Below are 17,554 nucleotides of genomic sequence, written 5' to 3' on the forward strand. Positions count from 1 at the left end.
TTACAACATTTCATTTACTGTTACGGGCTTCCTTCTGGACCTTTTTCACAGTACGGCTGTCCATCCTCCATGTGAAAAGTGTTGCCCTTGATTGGCTGTTGGCAGGCGGCACAGACAAAACATGACACATGCCAGGTCTGTTTCAGGGCATTCATGACTTCCTGCAGAGAAAATAGAAGAAATACATGAGGAACAGCGTGTTGAAGTTCTTAACACCACGATTTGATTTCTTTACAAATCAATTTTGAAAGACCTGGAGACAGAATCGTTCAGGTGTCGGGGCTTGAACTGATATTTGTTCTTTGCCATGTTTTTAAGAGCAGGCTAAAGACTTTCCTTTTTGATAAAGCTTATAGTTAGGGCTGGCTCAGGTTTGCCTTGGATCAGCCCCTAGTTATGCTGCTATAGGCTTAGACTGCCGGGGGACACCTTCCTGCTGTCCTCCTTCTCTTCCTCTCTCCCCCCACCCCCCCTCTCTTTTTCTCCCTCTCTATCTGTATGCATTTATGTAAATGTATGTTACTAACTCATCATCCGGGGTATCTGTGTCTCATGTGGCAGGTTGCCACTGATAAAGTTTACGTCAGGATCAGGAATCGTGGCTGCGCCTGCTGCCCTGGTCCTGCTGGACACCGGGAAGCCTTTTTGACATTTTCCTGGATTCATCCAAACTTTCTCTTTAACATCTCACAACATAATTTCTGTCAAATGTTGTATTTGTACTATGTTGTTTATCCTGTACACACGACATCTATTGCACGTCTGTCCGTCCTGGGAGAGGGATCCCTCCTCAGTTGCTCTCCCTGAGGTTTCTTCCATTTCCCCCCCTTTAATTATGGGGTTTCTTTTAGGAAGTTTTTCCTTGTGCGATGCGAGGGTCTAAGGACAGAGGGTGTCGTAACCTGTACAGTCTGTAAAGCACACTGAGACAAATGTGTAATTTGTGATATTGGGCTGTATAAATACATTTTATTTGATTTGATGTTTTATATTGTAGTATTGTCTGTTCTTGTGTTTTGTGTCTGTTCACTATGATTTGTTTGTTTTAATCTGCTGCCTATCCTGGCTAAATAAAGGTTCAATTATTTATTCTTTTAAAGTTAATATTATATAGTCATCACATGATCCATCAAACAACTTAAAGACAGTCAACATTATTTTAGTTTAGACTTTGAAGATGCTAAAGTTTTCTAATACTTATCCTTTAGATGACAACAGATAGTGTAAATACGTTTATTTTAATAGTTACATTCAAGTATTATTATTCACTCTGTAATCACACTCACTACAAATCCCTTTTCGTGATGAAGAACAGTGACTGATGTTCATAGTGTTAGTAAAGAAAGAGTTACTCAGTGCAAGTAGACTAAGGCAGACAACAATCTCCCCTTTTCAGTTTCCTAACTCACCCCCAGAATCTTCTGCTGACAGCGGCCGCAGGTGGGAGCGAGGTACTGCTCGTAGCAGCGTTCGCAGTACACCTTGCCCTTCTCCTCCACAAACCCCCCGACTGCCAGGGAGGAGTGGCAGTGAGCACAGTTGAATTCCTCGGGGTGCCATGACATGCCCATGGCCACGAGGAATGGGCCCCTGATGGGAATAAGCAAAGGGGCAAAATATTAAAATAATTCAAACATCCACCTACTAAGGTTTTAGACAATAATTCTGCAGAGTATGGTTACTCTTGTGTTCACTGAAACTTGTTTGAATCGTTACAAAGTTCTTACTTTAAATGCCGTGTTTCTGATGGTATTTACCTGATGACGTTGTTGCATTGATTGCACATTGGGGTGCGTGTCCCGGCTGGGATGTGCTCTGCCCGCTGCACCAGAGAGTTGAGGTCCTGTGGGTGTGGCTGTGGGGTGGGCCGGTCTGGACCTCTGGGAGCAGCGTTGGTAACTTTGCCAAATGAAGGAGTTGCTCCACCCTTAGGAAAACCTAAAGCAGCAGGGAAAATAATGGGTCAGTCTTCAAATGGCATGGAGTGTACGACATAAAGTACTACAAAACGTCCTATACAGTAATGATTATTTTATAACACTGAGATATTTATTTTGTAATTCTTTTTAGCATTACTTGAGTCGAACACAGTGCACAGTTTAGGTGTGTGAATGGTTCGATGATCTTTGACCTCCATGCCTGAAGCATGAGACAGCTGGGCTGGACGGTTCCACCCCACCCAGCCCAGACAACGGATACATTTTTCCCATTGAGGGGAAAAAACAACACATTCCCAGAGTCAGAGGAGACACCTGGAAAAATAATTCCCTCCTCCTCTTATCTTAAAACATATGGAGAGGATGCACAAATGTTCCTTCTCTCTCTCTCTCTCTCTCTCAGTGCAAAGACGCATCCAGCACAGGGGTCAGTGTTGTCCGCCCTCAGACGGGGGTGCTCCAGGGTAAAGGAATTGGGGACAGAGACACCATTGAAAGAGAGCACCGTTATCAAAGACTTGGGAGGTCAAAGGACAAGAGTTCCCTAAATGTCCTTGTAACGGAGAGCAAACAATCTGAATAAACAGAGCGGGGTTGTGAGAAGACTGTGGGAGTGGGTTTGATAGGAAGAAAGATACTAGAGAGTAAGTGTGATGTGGAAAGAAATAGGGATAAAAAGAAGATTCTCTCAGAAGTTACATTAGTTTATCATTATTGGGTAAAATAATGTTTCCAGCCAGTTCCCAGTGACATCATCAAACATAATTATGCCTAAAATATCCAACACTCGGAGAGCAGGGCCATGCTTTCTGTTTGAGTATCTTTTCTCAGAATCTGGGGGGCTTAGTAACCTAAGAGGGGTTTGCAAATAAAAACATAAACATGGAGGATATTTTGTCAATATATTTCACAACTTCTAGTCCAAGTATTCTGTTTGTCCACAATAACGTTACTGGTGTCAGTATGATAATTGTTATATATATATATATATATATATATATATATATATATATATCTGAAAATATCAAAAATGGAAAATCTAACTGAATTGGATGCAGGGAATTACACTGGAGTCCAAATATTTTTTCCGTGCCACTGTGTGACTACGTTATCTGTGTGAAGGCTGGCACAGTGGGGTGGATGGTGACAAGCTGTCAGTGGGGCAAAAATATTCTAAAGAAATCCTTTGGCGAGCGCAGAGATTGAGGGCTGAGCCACATTAAATAAGACAGAAAGAGAAACAGAGTCTGTCATTGCCGTCTCGCTGCATGAGGAAGATAAGCTGGGAAAGAGTCAGCATGAGAAGACAAACTGAATCAGAGCCGGACTGCAGATATCTGCTCCGTCTGTTCTATCTCTCTCTCCATTCAGAGAGACGGAGAACAATGCAAAGGGGTCACTCGGACAAACTGTGCATGTACTTGATTAAATCCCCTATGTAGGAATTTGAATGTGGTCATAGCATCGTTAAAAGCATTCTAAATATTCCCCTAATTTCTTGACGTTGAAGTGCTAAATGTTTTAATTCATGTAAATAAATGTAAAGGTCACATTCCACGTGGCTGCTGTACGTGCCCATTTACTTGAACTGAAGTATGTGTTAATCTGATAAATAACACAGCCAACAGAGAGCTAACTGTGGCCTCTCCAGCTCTCTCCCTGTGGCACCTTTCAGCAGCAGTTTCTTAAAAGGGCCTCCAGGGAAATACGTTAGGGCACATAGTGCATCTGTTCGTGTATGACTGCATACTTGTGTCTGAGTATTGCTAATAATGACCCCTGACTGATGCCTTTCAGCAAATATTTACCCTGACCACCTTGATGGTCTCGTGGCAGGGATTGCTGGATTTAAAGAGCAAAGTAAAATACATCATTCGCAATTTCACAATATATTTAACTAAGAGGATCTTGGGAAAAGCCAATAATCCGAGCTCATTAACGGAATACCTCTGTTTTATTTAATAGAGCTCATAATCTTAAATGGCTTAGTGTCAGGTATTAAACCTGCAATAAACGTTATGACTGAGCAGTGATTTACAGAATGGGGCTGCCCTCTGTAGGATAAAAGAAGCAACTACACAAAAATGCAATTTAAAAGAACTATGAACCATTTAAGTGGCGGTAAATAACAGAGAGTATGGGATGCTTTCTGAATGTGTGCCTCTCTACCTGGTGGACCTCCAGGCTGGAAGGAAGGCTTTGTCTGGGCTGCCGGGCTCTTGAACGTGGGAGCAGGGACGCCGTTGCCATTCCTGGGTGAGGCTGCAGATTTGGAAAATGTTTTCGCTGCAGGCGAGGTGTGCACAGCGGGAGTGGTCTTGTCAACTGCCTCACTAGGAAACAGATGTACATATTTCGTATAAATCATAACACACACACACACACACCACACACACACACACACACACACACACACACACACACACACACACACACACACACCCTCCTATCTGGTTATGATATTCCTGTCAGCAGTTCTCCAGCACAGACTAAGGCTCAGCGTGATCTGCTGGTTCTTGCACTGCAGGTACAAACGTTTACAATCAGTTGAGGTCAGAATCTCAGTGACACATGCCAACAATCAGGACAATTATGGGGCGCTTTTAAATAAGGACATGCACCGCTGACCACTGTACATTACGGTATGTCAATTACTGACATGAGGAACCAATTACAGGTGGTGATGCCGTAGTGTCTGCTGTACATGTAGCTTACCCTGCAATCATTTCCGCATAAGCAGCGGTATCATTGTTTAAGTTTAGCTTTAATTTCCAAGATGAGGAACTCGTGTAGGCAGCAAAGAGCTCAAACTCAATACAGTTCGGTACATAAAACCTGCTTCTGTATATTTGATTGAATCTTAAATATGTTATTCTGCCCTTTAGAAGCATAGAAGCGGTAAATGATCATTTGTATACAGTACAGTATCGGTGTAACAAGGCTCAGAAGATCCCAATCAAGCGGATAAAGACAACATCACGTAGCCGCTGTTGCTACGCAGATAAACCGGTCGGTGCAGAAGGGTTTTGCACCAACAGGTTAACAACTTCTAACCCTGAAGCTGTTTGTCTTTTCAGGAACAGCGTGTTATTCACAACGGGGCCTTTTGTGCTGTCAAACAAGGATTTATGGTTTTATAATTTAATCACAGTTTTGATCTTGTCTTGTGTGTTTTCTCTCTCTCGTCTCGCCCGTGAGGTGTTTCAGTGTTAAATCACATGAGAATCAGGATGAGGAAATGTGATGCAATCACCACCTGGCTTGTAGATCTCACGTGAAAGTAGATTTAGCGGACAGATTCTTTTGGTGGCTGTGGCCAAAAAAAATGAGAATTATGAGAAAACGGAAAATAAATCATATCTTGTGTAAATTCAGAACATTAACCACATGTTTGTGTTGCAATGACAAACACTGAAAGAAATACATCGGATGGTTCTTACGGTTGAAAGTTTGCAAATGCTCTGGAGAGATATTGCCGATAACAGAACTGATTAAAATTGGATTTTGCTTTTAAAAGTTTTTGTGTCGTCGCTCAAATAAACACATTTTTAACTCTCGGCAACTCTGTGCAACTAATTCCTTTATATCACAGACCTTAACTTGATTGAAATTCCTAATTGACAAGTTTGCTTTTTTTCTGCCCGGCAAGACGAAAAGAAGGAATGAAAGATAAAGAAATAAGCAACAGCAGAAAAGAGAGAAAACAGTTTATTGGAGGTAAAATCATCAAACGCTACTGAAATACTTTGGTTAGTGTAGAAAATAGAAGAAAAAGAAACAAGACATGCTGAGAAAAAGTATAAGATTAAAGAGTAGGAGGCTTGGACATAAACAATATACCCATGCACACTGTGATATACTGTAATATTGCATTTCTAAGCACACATCCAATATTTACTTGCATGCATGCATTTCATTTACATTTTGAAATATGACTACATAGAAAGTTTTCTTGCTTGTGCAAAAAAAAAAAACACACAAAGGAGCCAATGTATGTTAAATAATGGTCAAAATAAAATAAATAGAACACTAAACAAGACATTAAACTGTGCCTGCTACACATTTAGCACACGTGCCGAAACATCATGATGCCAATCTCTCAGCTTGTTGTACATTTGTCCTATAACTTCTGGGTCCAACTTGTTCGCTCTGATTTGCCCCATAAAACAGGATTAGAAGAGAAAGAGAGAAACGGGAAAGTTGGAAAGGTTAAGATCGTAGAAGAAAAGTAAAACATAACAAAAGATACAATTAATAGCAAAATATAAAACGAGTCGAATTATAAACCAAGGCAGATGTGTAGTATGTATGCCCTCTTTTTTAGGAAGAGTACACTGAACACACTCTCACTAACAGACGGAGAGCAGCAGTCTCCTTCTGGCAGGGCTGCTATTATCCACAGCATCATTTAATTACCCACAGGTTCCACTGAGTGACACACTGATTGGTTGAAAATCTGGTACGGAGGGCAAACTGTGTTTACTGCAGATTAAATCAATTTAAGGTCGAGAGCAGGAGTAGCAATCACAGGCTGAGCCGAGTCTACCGCTGCCTCCACTCAAACGTCTTCCTGCGAGAGCTCTCTTTCTCCAAATTAAGCCTTAAATGAAGCATGATACTGTGGGACCGTAAGATCAGGAAGTCAGGGCTTAACTCTGAATCTCAGGCTCCCGAGGCATGCTTACATGAGGACTTTGAGGGGCCAATTCTGAATGTGAAACCTCTATTATCAATAAAGTATTATTATTACTATTATTAAATAGATGCCTTTACATTCAGCTCATGCTAAAATACTCACAGATGAAAGGCAGAGAGCGAATGAACAACTCACAACCACATACCGAATTTGATTATATTACAAACCACCGACCACTTACTTCTTTCCACCGTTCTCTGGCGCTTGCTCTGAAACAGTGCAGAAGAAAAAAAAACAGCAATGAAAATAAAGTGAAATGAAAGGTCAGAGAGAATATGGGGAGACACGCTGTTAGACATGATGCTGCTACTGGCTGCAGCTCTATTTCAGCTCCAACTTGTTCTAGGCTCATCTTGTCAAGAGTGTAATCCCTGCAAACTAGACCCTGTAAGGACTTCCTGTACCGATCCCCCCCAATCGTTCACAGCTGCAGAAACACCAGGCACGTTGAATATACATCAAATGTTCAAAGCACATCACATATTCCACACTAGTCTGGTAAATTCGTTTACCAAAAAAAAAAAAAGAGAGAATGAGACGGACAAATCTGTCGTCTTACCTCCTTCTTATATAATAAAGCAACTGTAAATGACATTTTTGCATTGGTTAAACAGATCCACGCACACATTCACACAAGCCCTGCGAGTGGAGAGGGGCCCCGAGCCGCAGCCGGATCGTGTAACCATCACTGTCACTTATAGTCAAGAAAGTAATATTAAAAGATACATTCAAACAGAAAGCTTTCATAAACTACCGCAACTAAAAGGAAATGATATTATCACTGTAATCTGAAGAGGCAACGATGTTTTGATGAAAGAAATATGATTATAAAGCAGGGTCATAATTAAAATCATATAAACGCTTCTAACCCTAAAATGAGTAAGCTTCGGAAACCATAGATCTAAAGTGACAGCAATACAAAGTTTCCTAATTCCTTCAATTATATTGAGCCACTTTCAAAGCACAAGCACTGCACTAAGTCCCCGTAGAGCGTTAAGCCTTCATTAACAACCCATCTAGCACTCTGAGGTTGGTACACACCATTTTCAGTGCCGGTGAGCTGGGCCAGGATACGGAAGGAGCGGGACTGGGAGGTGCCGGTTCGAGGGTGCCAGTCCTCCGTGTCCTCGATCAGACGCTTCCTTCCGTCGCTCAGTGCGGACGCATGATCCTCGGGCTCCGCATTAGGTTTCCTGCACAGTCAGATCAACCAAGAAATTAGGATGTTACAGACATGGAAAACATCTGTGTTGTTAACATGTATCAAGACATCACAGCTGTTCCAGTTTATTACACACACATGCTGCATAACAACTAGTAACAACCAACACACACACACACACAGTACACACAGTACACATATATACTGGACTGTGCAACGAGTGCTTCACATTCAATCAAAGGTGCAGCTCGCAGATACACGTTTCACAGTTTGATCTGACTGCTGTTAGATTTCACAATTACCTCCAAGGTCTAGTTGCAGTTGGAGGTCTGCAGGCGAGCATTGAGAAGTTAGCGAGGGACAAATGCACAAAAGGAAGAAACCATCACAAATATTAACTAAGTGCTAAGTAAACTGTATGATACTGCACTGTTTAAACTCTTCTGACCTTTACTTACTTAAGACTTATCTGAGGCTCACTATAAGAAGAGAGTAGAAGTCAGCCAGATGATACAACTTTGAGCAATTGCATCTTAGTTGATTCATTCGATTTACTTTAGTAAAAAGGGTGAAATTAAACACACATCGAGTGAGCGTTTGAGAGACGAGAGTGACAGTGACCACATCTCACCACAAGGTGGAAGTACTGAGCTTTGAAAATGAACTTTTCTTTCCTAGAATGCGTGCGTGTGTGTGCGTGTGTGTGTGTGTGTGTGTATATACGTGTATGTGTGTGTGTGTGTGTGTATATTGTGTGTATGTGTGTGTGTGAATGTGTAATGTGTATATGTGTGTGTGTGTGTGTGTGTGTGTGTAGTGTGTGTGTGTGTGTGTGTGTGTGTGTGTGTGTGTGTGTGTGTGTGGTAAGTGGAGGTGGAGGATGATCAAAGACAGCACGAGTCAGTCTGTTCTTAGTCAAAGCAGAATACACTTGGCAGTGATGCGTATGGACCGTGAGTGAACACACTGACAACAGTAGCAGATGGAGCCAGACAGATGCAGAGCCGGGTGACATGGGCAGCCGAGTGTGCCGAAAGGCCTGCTTGTAAATGCAATATTAACTGTATGAGCTGAACCCCCACTGGGTGTCCTGTGGAGTTTGATTATTTAGATGCTTGCAGTTCGTTGGGACTTTCTAACTAGCAAGTACCATAAGAGGATGAGGAGCACGGATGTGAGGTTTGTGTGGGTTAGCTCAAAGAGGTGCAAGCATGCCTTTGGTAATCATAAACCAGAGAGATGCGAAGGCTGTAATCACATTCCACATGGTTAGAAAGCAACTGCGGCAGATGTATCATCATTCACAGCACTAACTTGGTGTCTGTCTCGTCCTCCTCCTGTGGGAAGAGAAGGGGTGAACGGAAAAAAGATTGAAGTCCAGCAGGAGCATGAAAAGAGCAGTTGGAGAAATGGATCGTGGTCCGAAACACATGCGCTTTAAGTGAAAAGGCCCTTCTGAGAGAATGTACATAAAGACAAAACCCACAGAAGCCACAAACAAAACATGCAGGTCAGGACACAAACACAACATGCTGCAACAAATACACTCCTCCTCTGTGAGCCGACAGTCTGAGGTTTCAGGAGAGGGAAAGATGTAAGAAATGTCGTTGTCTTCATGATGTATTACAGTACAAAGTTGTGTCCTCTGTTTCTCACTTTTTGACTTTTACCACAGCTCATCTGACCAAACCCAGAATAAAAATAGAAAAACAGACCAGTCTCACTGCTCTTAACTTAGTAACTGTGTAAAACATTACACATATATTTAAGTGTGAAGCCGCTTGCTCGCTTAAAAGCCAATAAAAACAGATCTCTGTGACCTATTCTTTCAGGTAATAGAGAATAATGAATGAGTGGCGAATCGCTTGAACCTCGCTCGGTCTACTGTAACCCAACCAGTGAGTAAAATCCTGCTGATGAAGCTCAGTCCGGCCAAACTTAGCTCAGTCCCAAGTCCCTAGAAGCACAGAGCTGCCAGAAGTCTGGCTAATTAGAAACAAGTGTTGCACCAGCACTGCCTGTTGGGCAGACTGTGTGTTTGGCAGGGCTGCTAACCACACTGTCAATTATAGATAGGCAGGCAGTAGCATCAGTTAGCATGTTGTCTAGACTCTGCTCCCTCTCCGGTTGCCCTGTAGAAGATTTAAACAAGATGTGCAGCATGCCTCGGGTTTTCCTCGTACGCGGCTGTGTGAAAACATAGGTGACGGTCTGTTTCAATGTCAGCTTTACAAATGAGACACATATTATTTAGGGGTGAAATATGGAATGAGGTATAATAGGAGCGGAACGGGGTATTTTATTTTCTGACTGTCAAAGCAAAATTGGCCACTAAGACGCGGCCTCGATGAACCTCAACTCCTTCTGGACCTGCTGACTAAAGCACACAGAGTACAGTGCACATATCACTAAATCATTCTATAATATTCTGCACTTGCACCAACATAAAGAAAACACATGGCAACCGGGTCTGATGAATGGTACCTACCCATTGAAGTGCTCTGACAGCCCCTGGCTCTCCAGAAGACCTCGTCTCTGTCCAATGACCACCTCACAAGCATTGTTATTGGAGTAGAGGTTGATGGGAGTGTTATAGACGGAGGGCTGTGGGACATTAGGATGGGAGGACGGGGCTATCACTCTGGCTGGAGAGGAGGAGTTAGATGAGGAGGAAGAGGCAGACGGGGAGGTGAAGGTGGAGCGAGAAGGGCTGGGCCTGGGAAGTGAGTTGGCTGGAGCCGAGTCCGGGGCAGGGAGGCTTGACTTCAGCAGAAATGGAGGCTGTGCTGGTTGAGAAGGGGCAGCTGGCTTGAAAGCGGATGATTGTGAGGGAATAGAGGGGGCAGCCGGGGAGGAAGCTGTGACCGCACCGCTGTCCCCCCCAAAAGGCCGGGCGGTCTTATTGTATGCAGGGCCGGGCTGACTTGATGGCTTGGTGTATGCTGTGCTCGGGGCAGCGTGAGTGATTGGGACAGGCTTAATGATTTCCTGAGGTTCGTCCTGGACAAAAGGTGGAGACACACAGCATGCACATACAGCAAATCCACAATCAACCCATGCTTGTAAACCGGCATTCACAAAAAAAAGCACTGCAAATCAAAATCAGAGGTGTTTTCACACTTCTGTACGAGTGAAAGTCATGCCTGTGGCGTACAACTTTAAGAGGTGCTATATAATGTGGCCTCCAAGGTCAGTTATGCATGCCAAGCCAAAAAAGTGTTCTGCCATAATCTCAGAAAGGCACAATGAGCATGTTAACTTAAAATGAACTGCTGTAATATTTAGAAACAACATGGAATTCAAGGGAACGTGAGTTCAAATACAGAATTGATGTGAATATTTTACCTTATGTACTCCATCTTTAGGGGTACTGGAGGGTCTGTGAAGACAGAAAGAAAATCATGAAAACACTGCACACACATCTTTGAAGTTAATTATGAACTAATTCATTTGTGTACACTAAAAAGGACTGGACATGGTAACTGCTGTGAGAAGGGGGTCGGATTATTCTGTGTCCTCTGCTGTGTGGCATGACGGGTCCCCCCACAAAGAATCACATTTCTTCGCCAAACACTGGTCTAATTTTCTATTTAAAAAAGAATTTTATTCGCCACATGATTTAATGTTTCCTAGAAAATGTAATCAGAGATACATGATTGTATCTTGGATGTCACAGCATCCCTTAAACACCTCAAAACAGAGAATGTTCTAAATGAAACGGCATTACTGTGTTATAATAATAACTTTGATGCACCCAAGTGTTTCCAGTAATAGATTCCTTATCTCAATCCAGGTTCAAGCTCTGCAAATGGACTTTTATGTCACACTGAAATAAATGGAAACAAATGTTCAAGAGTTTGGTTTACAATAATAATATATGATTTGGAGTTAAGGTGCCTAAACATGCACAACTACCAGTATGTGAACAAGCTGTACTTTAGGTTGTGTGTCCATGTACGCTCTGGTGTGCATCTGATTTACGCTCATGCTTGAAGCAGCTGCCACAGTTTTATCACCTTTGGGAGATGGGGGTGGTCTGTTTGTCTGTTGTTCTCTTGAGATGCTCTGGATAGAAACCAAGCAAATATCCAACAAACCTCTCCTTTTGTGTCATTCTTTAAACTTGTAAGCAACGTCTACCACAAAATAAAAATTGGAAAAAACAAACAAAACGCAAGGATTAACTGTGTATTAATGCATATTATGCAAAGCACCATCTAACCCCCATGTAAGTCCCTGTCAGGGAACTTAAGTGTAACTTAAGATGTTTCCATCAGTGAAGCATTAAAACTAAAAATTCAGACGGATGCCTTTGTTAACAATGTGTCATAAATGTAGTCTGGACATGTAGGCAACGTGTCCCTTATGGCTCATTAAAAACAAAAAAACAAAAACAGACATTGAGTCAGCAAGGAGCTACGGTATGTCCGCTGCCCTCCTTCCTCTCGCTGCCATATTAGGGAAAACCGTCGAACAAACTCTCGAGCGTTTCCTTTCTGACTGAGCCGAGGCACAACAAACTGAGCTTGTCATCAGGTTATTAAAGAGCCCCACCCTCCAGCCAGATGTTGACGTCATCTGTGCCCATACTTGCATTGACAGTTTCCAACTAATAAGCATTATGCCTATTTTCCTATGTACTTGTGTTATTGGACCTGCTTATGGAGGAGCGGCAGGCTATGCCAATGGAAACAGTAAAAAAAGGAAAGGTCTAAAGATCAAACGGCACATTCCATCGAATATGTAGACCCCAGTCTACAATGAGGCTGTGTGCATCTGCCATCAGTGGCCCAGAGAGGGGCAGCTGGGAGGATTCACTGCCTATCAGTCTTCTCCCAGAGCAAACCGAACAAACACTCGGGCCGTCAAGCGAACATCTGTGCTGTCCGGCTCCCTGCCTGCTATGACTGCATGCATTTACAGTTTGGTGTCAGTGTACATGTACGTGGTTAAACTCAATGTAATGTAATAATGGCACCAACTGGTCCGTCACTCTGATGGAAGGCGTCTTACATAAACATTTTATATATATATATATATATATATATATATATATATATATATATATATATATATATATTAAAAAAAGAAAAAGAAAATTGGATCCCTTCGTTGTGCTCCATGAAATGAAGTAACGTGCTCCATGTATCAACTATTATTATTATTCTCAAGGACTCTCAAACGGAGAGATGCTCATTGAGAAAAGCCATGACTGCGTAGGTCGTAGGACGTGGGATGTTAAGTAAAACATTAAGTTTACATATAAATAGATGAGTTATGATATATTTGTCTTTTTTTTATGTATTACTACAGCTACTATGGTCATCTGTACTTTTCATAGATACAGTGAAGAAAACAAGATATATAGTATATATATGTTTCCCATTCAACAGTGTCATCTGCATTACGATGGATATGCATTCATCACACAACTAATCTTATCCGTACATAGAACAGATCGGCTTCCCTTGTATGTCAAAGTGCCACAGTTTGTGCCACTGTATGTGCTCATAATACATAATAAAAAGGCACAATCATGGCCTTGCTCAGCCCAGCACATGCTTGGTTCTTCCTAATCTAATCAGGATGCCTTGTTTTTTATTAGATTACAGATGCTGAAATATACAAAATGTATTTATGGACCCAATTTAAAGACTATATACTTTTAGAAAAAGCTAATAAACAAGTGCAAGGTATAAATAAATATTATCTTGAAGTTAAAAGTGTACTGAAGTAGCTGAATGTGGTTTTCATCAACATGTCACGGGCTCGTCTCTGCACCCACTCAGTCAGACGCACACGCACACGCACGTACACACACACACACACCTCCCAGAATAAGAGAATGAGGAGGTTAACCAGAGCAATAAGCCTGAGGGCAAAGCAGACTGACGCATTTCCATCCTGCCCGTGTCTCTTTGAGGGCCAAGTGAAACAGTCTGCTGTATGGGATTTGACTGAATGATGGAGCGGCTAATAGACACCGCTCTCTCACCACACACACACACGCACACACATCATACAAAACACACTCATATAGAAGAAAAAAAAACTGCTCAAAATAATAGTCTTTAAATTTTCCCTATGTTGTTTTCACACATCGTTGGAAAAGTTCCATAGAAAGCTCTTTAATGTTTTTCTGACTCCAAACATCTGTCACCGTCTTTTGCTTTAATATCTAGACATATAGTTGCGTTCACTCTCATTAGAGTGGTTAGAACTCGGTGTACGATATGTGGGCGGATAGAGACGAGCAGAATTAATGGTCGTGTACAGGTTATATTGTTCCAAAAACCTTTCTGATCGGGGCCAGGGGCCAGGGGCCAGGGGCCAGCCCCCCCCCCCCCCCCCCCCCCCCCTCCCCCTTATGTTTAACTCGTGTGATGAATGTGAAAACTCTGTGGGAGACCTGGCAAACACTGTCTGTTTTCTCAGATCCACCGCCGCATGAAAGTTTGAGCCAAAAGCATGAAGAAGAAGGAAAACAAGGAGAGAAAAAAAAAAAATCATCGGAAAGCAAAACAAAAACTTCGAACAGAGGCATGTGGAATTAACGGGTGTGGAAAATAACATCTTTCTGTAAATCTGTTTTTCCTGTGTAGCCAGCCTATCCGCTCGGTGGCTAAACTCACAGCGTGAGTCTGGCACATGGCCTCTACCTGTCCCCACCGCCCCTCATATTTCACCCACAATGAGCCACCCGGAGGAGGGAATGTTGTGCTTTTAAGTAGACCTCATGGGGACATTTCAAGGAAAAGAGTCAGACGGTTTTAAAAAGAAAAGGGACAGAGATTTCAAACTGTGACAGTGCTAGCAAAGGCAGAAATGTGACTCCTTCTCACGGAGTTAAAGCTTATTAACATGCAACTGGACAGCCTGGTGCTGCTGTCAGTTGTCTGGATACTTGTCCGTGTCTGATACATGTGTCGAGTGGGAACGTTGTGCACTTGTCCATATCGGCGGTCACATGCATCACAGTGACAGAGGGCATTCAACACCATTCATTTCCATGTGCCTTGTCATGCCGCTCTACAGCGCTTCATAAATCTCCGGTCATGTGCGCTCGTCTTGGCGAGCAAACAGTGGAATAAAGGTTAACCGAGCGATTCAAATGTGCATTTAATTGCAATCAAACCTGCATCGAGACCAGATCGATGAATAAAGCAAGTGGAGAAATGAAGTGAGGTCAGATTTCTGTGTGCAGCAAACCACAACAGGAGAAACTGCGACTCCGGTTAATATATCTTTTTAATGCAGGTCCAAGCGATGCAATAACAAGCCCCCATCCTTTCTTGCTTTTCTTCCGACCACCACACCACATCTGGCTAAGGCAGCCAGGAGTCAGCTCTTGGATTGTCCTCTAGTTCACCCGGTCATAATCATCCCATAAGATTTGTTGGGTGCACATTGACCATGTATGAGAATATCTCTAGATTTAAGCCGCAGCCGCCGAGCTGACTCGTGTTTAGCTACATTAAGTGACCTGTGGGTTAAGAAAATAATTATATTTTATAGTGTTGCTACAGCGCTGTCTGTGTGTAGGACAGTCTAACAGGTATATTTAAAGCAACGGTTGCAGTTTGGGTAAATACAATCTCAAGTTACATACACAACATCTGATTGAAAAGCTGTGGGAACTGACACGACGTCTCGTGTCAAACATAAGAAGATGGTGGGATTGCAGATGTAGCGGTGTTGATATGCACTGTATTATCTTTGAGGTTTTGGAACCAGGTGCAGCCAGCCACAACCTCAAAAAAAAAAAAAGGAGATTGCACTGGGCTGCATATTTCAATGACAATAAATAAACATCCATTATCATACTTTCCTAAGGCTTCTTCCCACAGCCGCCTGGTGTAACTGACTGTCAGCTGCTCAGTAACAAGATGTCCATGATAGCAGATACAACAAGTACCCATGCAATTCACCGGTCATACCAACTGCAAGTACATATCAAAAGGATGGAAGATAGGGAGCAAAACCCCATTTGATAAAATCACTATAACTCAGAAAGGACTGCATGAGGACATGAAGTTCTGCTGAGGTGTGTGAAATGTAGGACTGTGTGTGGGGGTCATATCTGACGTGGAACTCATCCCCAAACTGAAACAGTTGGTTAAAACCAGTGTGTTCTGTTCATGACAACGTCTGTATTAGCTGAAGTTAGTGCGTGCTGTCTTTATTGACATTGGTTTCTCACTTTATCACAAAATACATGGCGGCTCTTTGCGCATTCAGACTCGGCTTGACAGTTGACATACGATGAGGAGAGTATTTACAAACCCCAAGACCGTTTCCTCTCTGAAAACATATTTCCCCTCAGCTAGCAAAAAGGAACTTATTTACTTACTTGGCATATTGACTGCGAATGCCTTTTTGGCTGGACCACATTATGGAAAGACTGCGTAGTATGCAACACTTAAATGATGTTAAGTGGATGCTCTTTTGTGTGTTACAACTGCTCAAGCAATTGGAAACATGTGACTGTGTGTGAAAGTTACTTTATAACCATTTTACTTCATGCACAGTCGTTATTGTACAACTGTAGGTGTTATCTAACTGTTATCAGTGCATAGAGGTGACATTAGGGTCGATGGAGCTTTTTAATTAAATATGCTAAACGGGTAAATACATGAAGAGCTGCCGTGTTTCTTTTACACACCCGCATTATGTCATTTTAGGGAACTGCCCAAAGAATGTGAACTATGACAAAGTGACATAATGGTACTAAACTGTCGTCGCATTAATCATCCTTTTGGCGCTCTTGGAATGTTGTTATGATAATAACGGTCTTATCAGTGATCATCAAAACCATAAATCAAACGTGAGAACATGGATGGAGAAAGTGTTGCACGTCAGAGAGAATGATCCTAGTGTTCTTAAAGTACTACATGTATTCTACTGAGCTTTAGCTACTTTAGACGACAGTATATCATAATGGTCAGTGGGACTATCTGTTCCAAACGTCTGCAACCTTCTTTGCACTAATGCATAATATATATAAGTCATCAAGCCTCAAGTACCCCTTTTGTTAAGTCTTTTTCAATAAAACATTTTTAAAAGCTTTGGATACGCACAGAAAAAATGGTTTTCAGATTCTCTGAATAATGTCCTGCAATATCAACAGCATGCAAACCTTCCTGGAAAGAATGCAGACCGAAATGAAGAAAAGTACAATCCTGTATCATTTGTAACGAGGAAACCTTTGTTGTTTATTAGGTGGTTGTTGTTGCAGTTTACATGTCCTGTGAGACCAGATTGTTTGATGTTTCATTGTGCAGCCATTACCCATAGTAGATTACATACGGCTGGGGCGTAGGGCTATTTTAGGACTATTTTCCCACGATTATAGCACAGAGGCTCCTTTCTCCTTTCATGTGGTGATGGAATGACAGGACATGCAATCAGGCTTTGAGTTTTTCTGTCAACATGTTTTAGAGCTTTGACAGTGTGCGTGCTTTGCCTTTGTTTGTTTCTGCCACTAAAGTTTTCTCTTCTGTACACTTGGCTGCAGAAAAGTACAGTGTTTGGCTGAAATTCATTCCAAGGGGTCACACTATTTCTTTTGATTGATCTTCTTCACGAAAAACTAAAGCTATTCCATGTAGCGAGTTCTGAGCATGCTGTGCTGTCTGTGAAAAAGTAGTGTTAGGTTTGAGATGTTTCATGACCTTTCAGTACACAGACCATAACTTGGTGGACAAATTTAATGACAATCTCAGTTGGTTAAATCTCTGTTTTCTCTACTTTGAAGCATAT

At 42.2% G+C, this 17,554-nt stretch overlaps 1 protein-coding gene across 2 annotated transcripts in view; it reads right to left on the minus strand.

The window, feature by feature from the left end:
* Window positions 1-17,554, minus strand: part of pdlim5b (PDZ and LIM domain 5b) — a 33,893-nt gene that overhangs the window by 1,222 nt on the left and 15,117 nt on the right. For both annotated transcript variants that reach the window (XM_029445098.1, XM_029445099.1), the window contains exons 4-11: window positions 11,141-11,174; window positions 10,284-10,795; window positions 7,675-7,826; window positions 6,815-6,842; window positions 4,107-4,270; window positions 1,758-1,938; window positions 1,410-1,590; window positions 41-161 (exon numbers count right to left, since the gene is read on the minus strand). In XM_029445098.1, the coding sequence (XP_029300958.1) occupies window positions 41-161; window positions 1,410-1,590; window positions 1,758-1,938; window positions 4,107-4,270; window positions 6,815-6,842; window positions 7,675-7,826; window positions 10,284-10,795; window positions 11,141-11,174 (1,373 nt within the window). The remainder of the gene's footprint in view (window positions 1-40; window positions 162-1,409; window positions 1,591-1,757; window positions 1,939-4,106; window positions 4,271-6,814; window positions 6,843-7,674; window positions 7,827-10,283; window positions 10,796-11,140; window positions 11,175-17,554) is intronic.

The sequence above is a fragment of the Cottoperca gobio genome, chromosome 12, assembly GCF_900634415.1.
Source record: "Cottoperca gobio chromosome 12, fCotGob3.1, whole genome shotgun sequence".
NCBI lineage: Eukaryota > Metazoa > Chordata > Actinopteri > Perciformes > Bovichtidae > Cottoperca > Cottoperca gobio.